Below are 12,882 nucleotides of genomic sequence, written 5' to 3' on the forward strand. Positions count from 1 at the left end.
TAAAGCCAGATACATCGAGTTGCTTAGAACCATTGGCTTGGTATGCATGTCCTACTAAAGAATGGCTAAGAGCCCCCAAGTTCTAGAATGAGATTATCTCTGTTCAAGTCCCAGCTCCAGCAACCTGCATCATTCCAGGTTAATTGTGCTAACTTCTCTGACGTCATTTCCTAATCAGTAAAAGAAAGATAATCATAACACATTCCTTACAGAGTTTGGAGGCGCAAATGAAATAAAATGCATGTAAAGCTCTTAATGCCTAGTGTGTAGCAGGAGCCCAGCAAATGTCAGCTATTGCTTTTCTTATTACTCATCCAAGATTCAAATCCCAAGCAGAGGTTATTCTTTCAGGAATCAGAGAACTCTCTGGGAATCTGATGAAAGCTATGGACCCTCTCCTGAGAAACATACATACTTACAATTTTGCAGAAAAATTTTCAGGTTTATGAACCTCCTAAAGCCCATTTATGAAAACCATATTAAGAACCAATACCAATGTACAAGTCCATAGCTACAGTCCATATAGGACTCCCACTCTTCCCCTTCCCCAATGTTCCATGTCAGAGAAAGCTAAGAGGGATATGTGTATGTGTTACAGTAGGTGGAGATAAAGAAAGACAGCTTGATTCTCAAAGTACCTTCCCTACAGTCAAGGAAAAGAAACTAGATTATCCCACAAATTCCAACTTAACCCCCTTTACTGCCAGCTTTTTCACTTAATTCTCATGTACCAAATCATGAGCTCCTAGGATAGCACTGCAAAACTGAAACAGAATGCTCCTTTCTCTTACGCCCCACATAAGGCAAGGGTGAGAAACAGAGTGGGTGGCATTAAATAAAAGGTAACTACTGTCTAGTCACAGCTGCTGGCAGGAACCAACACCGGCTCCCTCTGGGCCCTGGCTGGTAGGTCATCTTGTAGAATGCAAGAGGGAAAAGATATACTTTGGAAGTAATTCAGTTAAGACCACAAATGCACACAAGAGAGTGAGCCTCATTCTCCCAATCTGAGCCCTCCTATGGGAAATACAACCTCCAAGCTTAGTCCAGTAGTCAATAAGCCTTGCAAGGAAAAAAACCACAAAACCAACTCAAGCTTTTTCCAAAGGCAGCTCTTTTTTTCCCAGGCTCCAAAACTGGAGAAGAGGGTGATCTCCATTCAAATCAACATTCCTTTGAGGTGTTTGTGAAATGGGCAGCTCTGCAGAGCAGTGGCTGAAACATTTGGTTTACAGACAGGGATCTGAGCAAGGGCACTGTGTCAACTCTCCTGGGGAGCTGGGAGGAAACCTCTACCAATCAGAGATATACTGGGAATGATTTCTGTGTCCTATCCCCTGCCTCCAGGGAGGGAAAGAACTTGGGACCTCACAATTATCTTCCTGGCTCAGGTTCTACACAGGGAAGGTTCCAAGAACATTAGAGGGAGAAGTCAGGGAGGAACAAAGTTACACCCAAGGTGCCCGGCACCGCAGCTCTTTTAACTTTTATATTCTCCCCTGGAAAACCCTTCCCCATTTCCCAGCACCATCATCAAAGGACACGAGCCATCTGTACACCCAGAGAGAACAAGGGGGACCCCACTGTGATGAAACCCATGTTGTTATGACAAGATTGTGTCAAAACAGAGCACACTGCCAGAAATCACATTTCCAGACTACAGAGACTGGATTCCAAACAAAGTTCACTGCCGCCAATACAGCATTAAGGAAACACATCTCAAATAAGGAGGAAAAAAAACAACCACCCCCTAGACAAACCCAAAATAGTACTGAAAGTGTATTCCTGTACACTTATTGGAATGTATTGGAAGGTGTATTCCTGTACACTTATTGCACTTTTTTTCACCATTGCCAAAAATGTTGCGGTTAAAGCCATTAACCGCAGTGTATTTGGCAATGGTGAAAAGCAAAAAACAACTCAATGGCCATCAACAGGGTTTGATTTTGGGTGACAAGGATGGTAAAGATGTGCCTTCACAGTGGGGCATCAATGGTGGAATACAATGCATCTGTTAATAAGAATGAATTCAAGTAGAAAAGGCACATTGACTTTAAAAACACACCCTAGTTACACTGCATTTCCATTTCTTTCTAACCTCATTAACCTTATTCCAGCTCCTCTGATTTGGATATTAGAGTTGAACATCACCTTAGAAAGTTGCCTGGGCAATTTAACTATACATCAACCTCGGGGCTCCTAGGAAAGGAACATTTCTCCTTTTGCCCATTCTCTCCTGGTACACACAAGGCTTGACACTTACATGGGCTAGGGGACAACCATGCAAAGAACAGACCATAATCCAGGAAGGCTTTGTTATTATGTATTCCTGTGCTTTTGATAATCCTTAAAAAGAATGTCAGGCAGGACCCCAGGTTTGAGCTTCTATCTTAACTAGCACTCTCTGCCCATGACTCTGCAGCCCACCCCACTCCCTGCCCTTCACCACTTACTGTTCAAGCTATTTGAGGCCTCTGACAACAAAGTCCACACTACACCTCTCTTCCTCCAAGTAAGACCATCCCCAAACATCCTGAGAAATACAAAACCTGACCTTAAGGATCCACTCCAGCCCTGAGAAGCCGGCCTTCTGGTCTACCCCTCCTTGTCACACCCCCGCCAGGAAAGTCATCCCACAGCCCATCTTGCTCTATGGCCTCCAACACCTGTCCCCACCCAGATCCTGTCAGCACCTAGAATTTTACTTTCAATATCTGAAATCCCAAAACAAAACTCCCTAAACACAATCTCTTGTCCTACACAGTACATGTATCTATTTCCACTAGACCTGATCTTTAAACCTGTTAAAAGTTTCTTGTCCCTTGACCTGCTTTCTCCAGGCTGGTGAGCCCCTGTGACGATCCTCAGTGAGGAATGTACTTCCCGATGCTCCAGCACCCACCCTCCAACTGTCCTCCTGTAGGACCCACCCACCTTGCCAACCTGCATCCATCCTTGGATGAAATGGGTCCTCCCACGTTCTCTACTCCTCCCTCTAGGCTGCCAATTGCCACTGGACATAGCCACATGGCCATGCAACTGGCACTATGTTAACATTTCACCTTCGGCCAGGACCTTCGTGCTGTTCTACAGCCTTTTTCTTATCTTCAGTTATGATGCCCCACTGTGAAGGCACATCTTTACCATCCTTGTCACACTTTCTTATCCTACCCTGCCCATCCCCTTACCCTCAATCCCATCCTAACTCAGTAACAACTGAAAAACTCACCCCAACCCCCTTCCACTCACCTCCACACAGCTCTACCTGGAGCCACCCTTACCGTATGCCTGTGGCCTTGAATCCATCCCCTCTCAAGTAAGAATAAAAAGAAGAGTAGCAACCATTTACCCAAAGCTACTTACACACCAGTGCCTGCTACTGTGCAACTATAATCTCACTTTACCTTCATGAGAGTCCCACACAGCAGTTATAACAGGACCAAGATATATAGGCAACCAAGGCTTAGGGCCAAAATGCTTCCATTGGTGAGTAGCACAGTCAGCATCAGCACCCACGTCTTTCTGACTCCAGCACCCGGGCTTTTAATCAGCTCATTACTTTGCTTCATTGGCATTAACAACCTACAAAAACACTCAAATCCTTACCAATCTTTTTGTAAAAGGGAGGGAGTCTCCCCCACTCTCGCTTCATCAAGTTACCACCTCATCCTTCCTTCTCCTTCTCTTTCCTGTCAAGATTCTGTAAACAGTGGTCCCCACAAGCCACCGTTTCCATCCCCTTCACTCCACAACCCAGAATTAGTCCCCTCAGGATCGAGATCCAGCACTCTTCCCCAGGGTATCAGTGGCAGCCTGCTGCTGAGTCCCTCAGCTTTTCCCCCACCCCAATGCTAACTCGTCAGGGCCTTTTAAGGTGCTGACCTGAGCTTCCAGGAAGCTATGTTTTGTGTATCCTCTTCCCCACTCTTACTTCCCTCCTTACTTAACTCTTGCTTTCAAGGTTTGGTGGCCTCACAGGGTTCCACCATCCTTTCTTTGCATTCTGCACAGTATCTGATTCCAGCCACCTTCAGCTCTTCACTGGCTCCTGCCTGTCTTCATGCCCCATCCTACCATCAAATGCCATAGACCAACCTGAAATCCGGTCACACTTCATTACTTGCCATTCGCTAGAACCACTGTGCGCTGCCACCTCTGCTCAGGCCCATTTTTCTACCTGAAGCACTCCTCCTTTCTCACTCTACTTTGCAATCCTCTGTTCTTCAAGGCTCCTTTCTATGGGAAAAAGTAAAAATTAAATGCCTGTACTTCAGAGTCACACAGACAAGGTTCAAATCCTAGCTCTGCAGTGTGATGTTATTAACAAATTCCTTAAGCTTTTGAAGTCTCAGTTTCCCCATCTGCAAAAAAGGATGTAAGTGAACTCAAGAGTCAATCTGAGGCTTAAAAGCATGCAAAGGGACTACCGCAGAGTAAGTACTTAATAGTAGGTATTGTTCATTATGATTACTCCCGCCTCCCTAGGTCCTCCAGACAAAATTGACCACTGTCTACTCCAGGCCCCCACCCCACTGCACACATCATTTTGCATGTTATATCAGAACAGTGTGTTTTCATATTTGGCTCCTTCACCAAATGATGACCTCTTCTGAGGGAGAAACTGCAGTATATTCATGGTCCCCAAACCAAAGCACTTGAGAGAGGATCACATACATCAGAGCCTAAATGTTAACTGGAAAATTAAAAAAAAAAAAAAAGAATGACTCAATCAATCTAGTCATGGTGAGGCAGATAACAGAACATCCTAACTCAGCCAGCAATTATGATTTCACTGTTAAGACTTTTCAAAGTTGTAGTTTAAAATGTAAATAACGTCGGGAAGAAGTAAAGCTGTTAGTCATTCTTATCTTAGTGAGGCAAGAAAAAAAAAAAAGAAATCCAAATAAATGGAAAGGATACGCCATTCCTCTAATACGTTTGATTTTTCCTGGATCTGTGAGTTGAATGGGCTTCAAGACCTTCCTTACAGGACATGAGAAAACCACTTCGCCTCCTCCTCCAGGAGGCATTCCCCGTCGCACAATCTACACAGAGAGTGAGAAAGATGAGGCGAGGATGCAGCAAAGCAATGGATTACCCTGACACCCTGCCCAGGAAGGTTTACACCAGCAGATGCTTCCTTACAAGGCATAGCTCTTCCATATTCAATCTGTCATTCCCTTCAAGACCAACAGCACCTTATGTTGGCTCCTAGAGAGTACACGCTCAGCGTGTGTCAAAGTCCAAGTCCATTACCCAAGTGGCTGTGCCACTCACCTCTTTAACCCTGAACAGGTCACTTCTTTATCCTTAAAATATGGAGCTGACCTAGTCCATCATCTGAGCCCATTTCTTAATAATCAGAAACCCCTTTTTCTCCTCCCATGCAAATAACTGATCTACCAAAACATTATTAAATAAAAATGAAGTCATTTCCCCCGTTTAAAACATGAATGTAAAAGGCAGAGATGCTAAATGGTTTACCTCATTGGACTGATATAATTCAACAATATACAGATGCTTAAACTACTTCTACTAGATTTTGGAAATACTGAAAATTCTCAGGGACATCCAGGCTGGGAGCCCCTGAACATAAATTATATCCAGATCATTTAGATCAGAAAGCCAATATGGCCCAAATCTATTCTCCACTGCTTGCTAGCTGAGGGACATGGGTGGAGCTGTTGCGAGGAGAAAAGGAGTTAGTCTTTGTAAACTGCTTAGAACAGCCCCTACCGCAAAGTAAGTGCAACAGAACTGTCAGCTACGATTGTTATTACTAAAGGGTCCCTTGCAGTTCTAAGTCTGTAGCGTTTACTTCATGAGCCCTGTGAGTCTTCTGATAACTGGTAACCTCAAATGTGACACACATACACTGAGTCACACAGCTCTTCCAATGAGTCAGTGGGAAAATGTTCTCCACAGGAACATATGGTCAACAGTTCAAACATTCTTACCTTCAGTTCAAATGATTCACCATCAATCCCAAATTGTTTCAACAAAGGGAGTGCTGTCGCCTTAAGAACATCAACCTATGAAATTATTTCAGAAAAGAAAAGTTTAATTAAACCTTTGGCAGAATAGAAGAGTCAAAAAAACAAGTGAGGCTTAGCAACCAGGTAGATGATGCAGTGTGGTAAACAGAAAGGATGCTGGCATACAACTGAGAGAGTGGGCTGGCTCTGCCTAAGCAACACTGATTTCACAGGCCACTGGGCTTCTCTGAACTGCACTTTCCTCATTTATGACATGGAGACCTACCTTACAGTCATCATGAGCGTCAGAGGCATAATACAAAATGCATGGAGAGACTGGACTGTTGTAGAAAACAAATGGATGGAGACCCCTACTCATTTTTTTTTTTTTTTTTTTTTTTTGAGATGGAGTCTTGCTCTGTCGCCAGGTTGGAATGCAGCAATGTGATCTCGGCTCACTGCAACTTCTGCCTCCCAGGTTCAAGCAATTCTCCTGCTCAGCCTCCCGAGTAGCTGGGACTACAGGTGCACGCCACCACACCCAGCTAATTTTTGTATTTTTAGTAGAGATGGGGTTTCACCATGTTGGCCAGGATGGTCTCGATCTCTTGACCTTGTGATCTGCCCACCTCAACCTCCCAAAGTGCTGGGATTACAGGTGTGAGCCACCACGCCCAGCCTGGAGAACCCTACTCATTCTTATAGATATAAATGCTACAGAAGAAAATAATATTTTCATTAACATTTGTCCAGTATGGTTATTTAATGTTTAGAGCTGGTAGCATTCCGAGTCAAAGCAAACCAAATGAACTATTCAGCAGCTCACCTAAGAATGCCAATGATGAGTACCACACAAGCAGCTAAAGGGAAGGTGATGGTTTTACATGGGAGTTGGGGAGTGAGGGTGATGATAGCCTCAAACTACAGGAAGCAGCACAAACTCAAAACTACAATTACAACATCCACAGTTAATGGCAAAACTTTGCCACGTGTTACTGTTATCTCCTCCTGCATTCAGAGCTCCTAGGAAGTCTGGGGTCTTTCTGATCCATTTGTGGATTCCTGATAAGGGTATAAAGATGACATTCAAATCACGTACTGTTATCTAACGAGTTGGCAAATGCTGCCTCAACTGCTACATGGGAAAGAAAATTACTCCATTACTTGTTCCCTTCTTGGACCTGTCAGCTGGACCTGTGAGGGTGGGCACCACATAGAAGGCATAGGAAAAGCCCTAGTCCTGGTTCCAGCTCTGCTTCTAATTAGCTATGTTGCCTCAGACAAGAAAATCACAACTATCTGAATTTCCTTATCTCTAAGGCAAGGGGCTCAAGCCCAGCTACCTCCAAGTTGCAACCAACTCTAATAGGCTAAGAAGCCGGAACTAAATATTGTGATATCAGAAAATTACCAGATGTAGGAATGACCTGTGAGGCCTAAGAACATGCTTAGAATGGATCAGGTGGGGCAAGGGAAACTAGGAAAACCATTAAAGATTAGCTAATTTTAAATATTAAAGCTACAGCCTGAGCAACATAGTAAGACCTCATCTCTACTAAAAAAATTAGCTGGGCATGGTGCACACCTGTGGCCCTAGCTACTTGAGAGGCTGGTGGGAGGATCACTTGAGCCCAGGGCTTTAAGACTTCAGTGAGCTATGATCATGCCACTGCACTCCAGCCTGGGAGACACAGTGAGACCCTGTCTCTAAAAATAAAAAAATAAAGCTAAGCACACTCAAAAACTTAATATATGCATTTAGCATTGCCAGATAAAGAAGAATACAGCTGAGGCTTAAGGGCAGCTGGGGAGAAGGCCAAGTCAGATTCTGAAAAAGCAGGAGATGCTTTTACTGCAGTTACTCTGGCCAGCCACCGGCTCTCCTGAGGGGAAAAAAAGGTGAAAAAACACAGCCTTTCTTCTGGCTCATCCTTCCTATACCTTGAGTCACAAAAGGTGAAGCCAAATTTACTTAGTTCAGCCAGAAGCCCAAGGGTAACTCCAGGTGTAGTCCTGTCCCCTTATCACTCTCCATCTGACATGGAGGACAACCAACTTGGTGCAGTGGGACAAGAGCAGGAAAAGCAGATAAGGGCTTGGGACCTACTCTGCCTCTCACTGGCTGTGAGACCCTAGACACTTCCCTGTCTCCTGGGCCTCAGTTTCCTCCTGTGTAAAATGAGAGGTGGGGCTGAACACTCTACAGTCTCCTGCAGCTTTGCACATTCTAGTTTTAGCAGAGTGATGGTGGCCTGCAAGTTCTGCTTAAGGGAAACTGATTGGTCCACTCTGAGGTCAGAGAGAAAAGGCAAAGATCTCACCTAAGTGGCAGCTCAGGGCAAAGGCATTAATATTACAGTGCAGTCAATCAATCAAAAGGTAAACATGTAATCAATCTATGCTTAAAAAAAGGGGGGAGGGCGGGGGAGAAAACTGCTCTCCAGTTACCTTGTCTGAAACACCCGCCTCACTGGGTTGGTAGAAGAATTAAATATGGATATACACATACATACATATGTACACCTAGAATAATGCCCAGTACACGGTAGATATTATTGTACTTCTTTTTCTTCTCTAAGAGGGAAGTGGAAAAGAATGGAATCTTCACCCACCATTGGAGCAGCTTGTTGGCACCAATAAATAATTACTGGGAGCTCTGGTGCCACACCACTAAGAGTCAGGAGACCTCCTAAAACTTTTCTTCTCTTTAAAATTTCTCCCCACTTTCTATTCTCTTGCCACTAAGGAAAAAATGTCTTCTTCCTTTTCATAAGGCTCATTCCATCACCTCTGTTTTCAATCCTTATCCCCTCTGGACTTCGGCAAGGACTCTCCGCTCTTTGAATTCTTTTCTTTTCCATCACAGCTTCTCCTCAGCCTACAAGCAAGTTCAAACTTCCCCTAGCCTAAAAAAAATTCCCAACCTCCGCTCTTAAGAACTTCTGGGGCCGGGCGCGGTGTCTCAAGCCTGTAATCCCAGCACTTTGGGAGGCCGAGGCAGGCGGATCACGAGGTCAGGAGTTCGAGACCATCCTGGCTAACACGGTGAAACCCCGTCTCTACTAAAAAATACAAAAAACTAGCCAGGCGAGGTGGTGGGCGCCTGTAGTCCCAGCTACTCGGGAGGCTGAGGCAGGAGAATGGCATAAAAACCCGGGAGGCGGAGCTTGCAATGAGCTGAGATCTCGCCACTGCACTCCAGCCTGGGCGACACAGCGAGACTCCATCTCAAAAAAAAAAAAAGAACTTCTGGAAGAATCTCCTAACTTTCCAATAGCTCTAGTTCCTACTCGTTCCTCAGTCTGTTCCTGTCCTTATACTCCAATGATATTGTTCTCTCAAAGGTCAATAAAAATGTCTCACTGCTGAATCTGACTCAACTCCGGCAAAGAGTGATTATGTGGATTATCCCTGACTTCTTAGAACTTGATTCCTGCTTGGCTTCTCCAAATACTTCTATCTTCACAGTCACTCCATCTCTAGCTCCTCTTCTCCCACTCACACCTTAAACATTCATTTCTCCTTCTTCCATTCTCAGTCCCTTGGACCATGGGGCAGAAACTCTAATGCCCATAGAGGGCAGAGAGGAAGCTTAAATGAATGATGAGGTCGGCTGTGACCTGTGTCCAGCTGAAAGCTCACACTTTATCCAAAAAAGGCAGCTGCTACTCACCTCCAACTGATGGCTGTCGTGGAGGAACCACCATTCAGTATTGTCACACTGCCCTATTATAATGTAAAATCTGGAGTTTCAAACATGAACAATCAATCCAGATACATACACACACCACCAACAACCACCACCACCGCCGCCACCACTGCCACACTGTACATGTCAAAGGAAAAACACGTGAAAGATGAATTCAGCCAAACCCACCAGTGTTCAGCCTCAGCCTAATCAATCTCATATTCCTAGAGGCTTAAGTATCAGCAGGTAAGATTCTGATGACCTGTCTCCGAGGCTCCAGACAATAATTTCTAACTGCCAACTGGAAATCCTTATATGGTCAGGCCGCCAACATCCCAGGGAACAGGACCACAATAAAAAGCATCACCCATTATCCTACTGCAATTTTCCTCTTCCCTTTGTCAAATGGGAATGATCTTTATGATCATGATCCTTTATAGCAACCAGGACAGAAATTGTGAAGTCATCTATGGCCCCTTCCTCTCATTCCACCTCCAATTAGTTGTCCTATCTGCTCCTTCCTTTCTCCTTCCATCTCCATAATGCCCAAGCTAGTCTATCACCTCTCCATTCATCTTTCACTCAACCTCCAGAATTACCTTCCTAAAACCCAGGCTGACTCTGATTTTCCCTCCTCAAGAAACCCTTTCTGACACTAAGCACTTTGCTTCTACCTCTATCAGAGCCCAAGGGTATTCATCCTTGTAATCTCCCTAAATGAGTTCCCAGCTGTCCACCCCAAGAGACTAGGAGTTTGTTAAGGACTGAATCACTCATTTCATCCTTGTATGCAGAGTAGATGCAGACATGAACTAATGAGGAAACCACACAGAAAAGAAGAAGCTAGAAATGAAGGAGCCATGGAATGAGCTGAAGAAGTCACTTTTTATTCAGGATTAGGTATATTTATTTTACTCTGGCCTGGAGTCAGATACCAACCAAGGTCATTTTAGTCATGCAGCTGGCAAAAGCAGATACTCCTACAGCATAAGAAAACAGATTTTTGGGTACCACTTCTGAGAAATTCATCAACTGATCTTTTGTCAATGTTAGCATATAAAATTTTTAAAATATTGCCAGTGAGAAAAGCTTTTAAGATAATTAGCAAGTGTAGAAAAAAAGTACAAAACGGATACACACACTGCTGTATACTTCAGGGCCTTTTCCCACTGTTTGAGGCACCTTCCCCTCTTCCAACCTAAAGGTATTTATACCTCTTCTCATTCTTTTATGCAAAGAACTCATTTCCTATAGTCTTCTAGAAAATGCAAAAAATAAAAATAAAAAAACACTTAATTAAATATTCTAAAGAGTTTACGCAACATTCCTTTACAGCTTAAGAATTCCAGATCTTGTACTATACTCAGTATCCCAGGAAAAAGAGTTTATGCAGCTAAATTTCCAAGAATTGAAGAATAAGTTTTTATTGCCTAAGAACATATTAACAACGTTTATACCCTAGTAGGTATCTTGGTGAATACCAGCAGTCTCTACTTTGGGGCTCACAGCATCACCTCATTGGTCCTCCCTGAGTAGAAAAGCTACATAATTCACATTCTGCCTCAGAAGCTACCCATTCATTGGTCTTGGCCTGTAATGGTAAAGACAAGCATACTACCTCTGTCTGGACTTTGCATCATGGCCATCAGTTTTAAGGTATCTTCTCTGACAGCAGAGCATCCAAAAGCAGGGAATCCACGCCTCCCTACAAGGGAGGAAGGCCTGGACAGGACTTCTCTAGACTTCTCTAATCTCTCTGTATCTCTCTGACATACACACACACACACACACACACACACACACACACCATCCTAGAATGGCACGAAGACAGTTGTGATCATAATAAAAAGTTTTGCTTGATATTAAACCATTCTCTCCATATCTGCAGAAAAATTAGCATGTTTAATAAAAAGTTTGCTCTGGCATGGCTCTTGGTGAAAAAAATAAAATAAAAATGAAAAGCTTGCTGACACCCACAAACTACCAAATCTCACACATTCCTTTCCTGACTTTATGCCCTTTTTCTATCTGCAAACTCTTCTCAGAAAACAAAAGCCCTTGAGTTTATGATTGAAGCCTGGGTAAGTCAAGATTATGCTGTAGCAATGCCAAGGAACTATGATCTCCTGCCCAAAATTTGATAGGCTGCCCTCTAGCCTCAGCTACCACAGGACCTTACAAAAACTCCACTCTGACATACTACAGCCAACAGAACTATAGTTCATGTCCACTATGACTGCAAGCAACTGTTTTGAAGGTTCTTAGATAACAACAAAAGGCGCCTGGGTAACTGTTAACAATAGTCCTGAATTTGATGACCCTAAGTTTTGGTTCATCTGCATCCTGGAGTGATTAACCTCTAAATCTCAAGGTAAATAACAAAAAGAATATACATTTGAAATAAAACTGCTTTATGAGGAACTTTTGTCTCACAAGTCGGGTTGTGACAAGAGACAAAACAAAAACCACACCACGGTTTGTTCTCAATACTCACTGAAGGGTCAACCTGATCATTGGTCACTCCTCGTAGAACTATTTTTAACGGGTGCTTCATAAATGGAGCCAAGCAAAGAAGACTCTCCAGGTAATAGCCAATGCCACGAAGGACGCTACAGTCATGTTCCACAGATCCACCATACAGGAGGCCAGGCTGATAATATAAGGTTGTTCCTTAAACCAGAAGAAAAAGAGCCACATTCAGCAGGAAAAAAACTAAAATGTCACAAAGGTAATGAAGGCAGTGAGTTCCAAGGGGAAAGTCTGACAAGGGCATCCAAGAGTGCCTGAAATGCCATTGCTAAGAGCCCACACTTCACTCCAAAAGCTGACTCACTATTGTCAAGCCCCTGTAACAATAATAAACTGTGAATGTAATTTAATAATCAGTAATAAATTAAGCCCCTCCCTAAGCCATCTGAGTTGCCAAAGTCATGGCAGGGCATAGAATAGAGATCCTAATAAGCACCCTAGTGTCCCAACAGCACACTAGGCTGACAACAGAGGGGAATTACAAATGATGTGCTTAAATCATCACACCAGCAACCAGCACCCTCCAGGGCTGCTGAAATGAGATTTCTCATACACCTCATTCACCAAACATGATGCCAAGAAAAGGCAAGTACTTTATGGCATTCAATGCCATTAATAGTAGCTCATTTAATTTAATATTGATACATGGAAATGCCTAATATGTTATGGCTTTAGTGGAAACTACTATCT

The 12,882-nt window shown here is 43.6% G+C and overlaps 1 protein-coding gene across 5 annotated transcripts in view; it reads right to left on the bottom strand.

Moving 5' to 3' along the window:
• Nucleotides 1-12,882, bottom strand: part of RCL1 (RNA terminal phosphate cyclase like 1) — a 63,026-nt gene that overhangs the window by 21,182 nt on the left and 28,962 nt on the right. For 2 of the 5 annotated variants that reach the window (XM_005581793.5, XM_065530594.2), the window contains exons 3-5: nucleotides 12,158-12,333; nucleotides 5,958-6,032; nucleotides 4,921-5,045 (exon numbers count right to left, since the gene is read on the bottom strand). In XM_005581793.5, the coding sequence (XP_005581850.1) occupies nucleotides 4,921-5,045; nucleotides 5,958-6,032; nucleotides 12,158-12,333 (376 nt within the window). Of the gene's footprint in view, nucleotides 1-4,095; nucleotides 5,046-5,957; nucleotides 6,033-12,157; nucleotides 12,334-12,882 lie in introns of those variants that run through there. The other 3 variants (XR_012424734.1, XM_074017541.1, XM_065530595.2) reach the window with 3 other exon arrangements.

The sequence above is a fragment of the Macaca fascicularis genome, chromosome 15, assembly GCF_037993035.2.
Source record: "Macaca fascicularis isolate 582-1 chromosome 15, T2T-MFA8v1.1".
Classification (NCBI taxonomy): domain Eukaryota; kingdom Metazoa; phylum Chordata; class Mammalia; order Primates; family Cercopithecidae; genus Macaca; species Macaca fascicularis.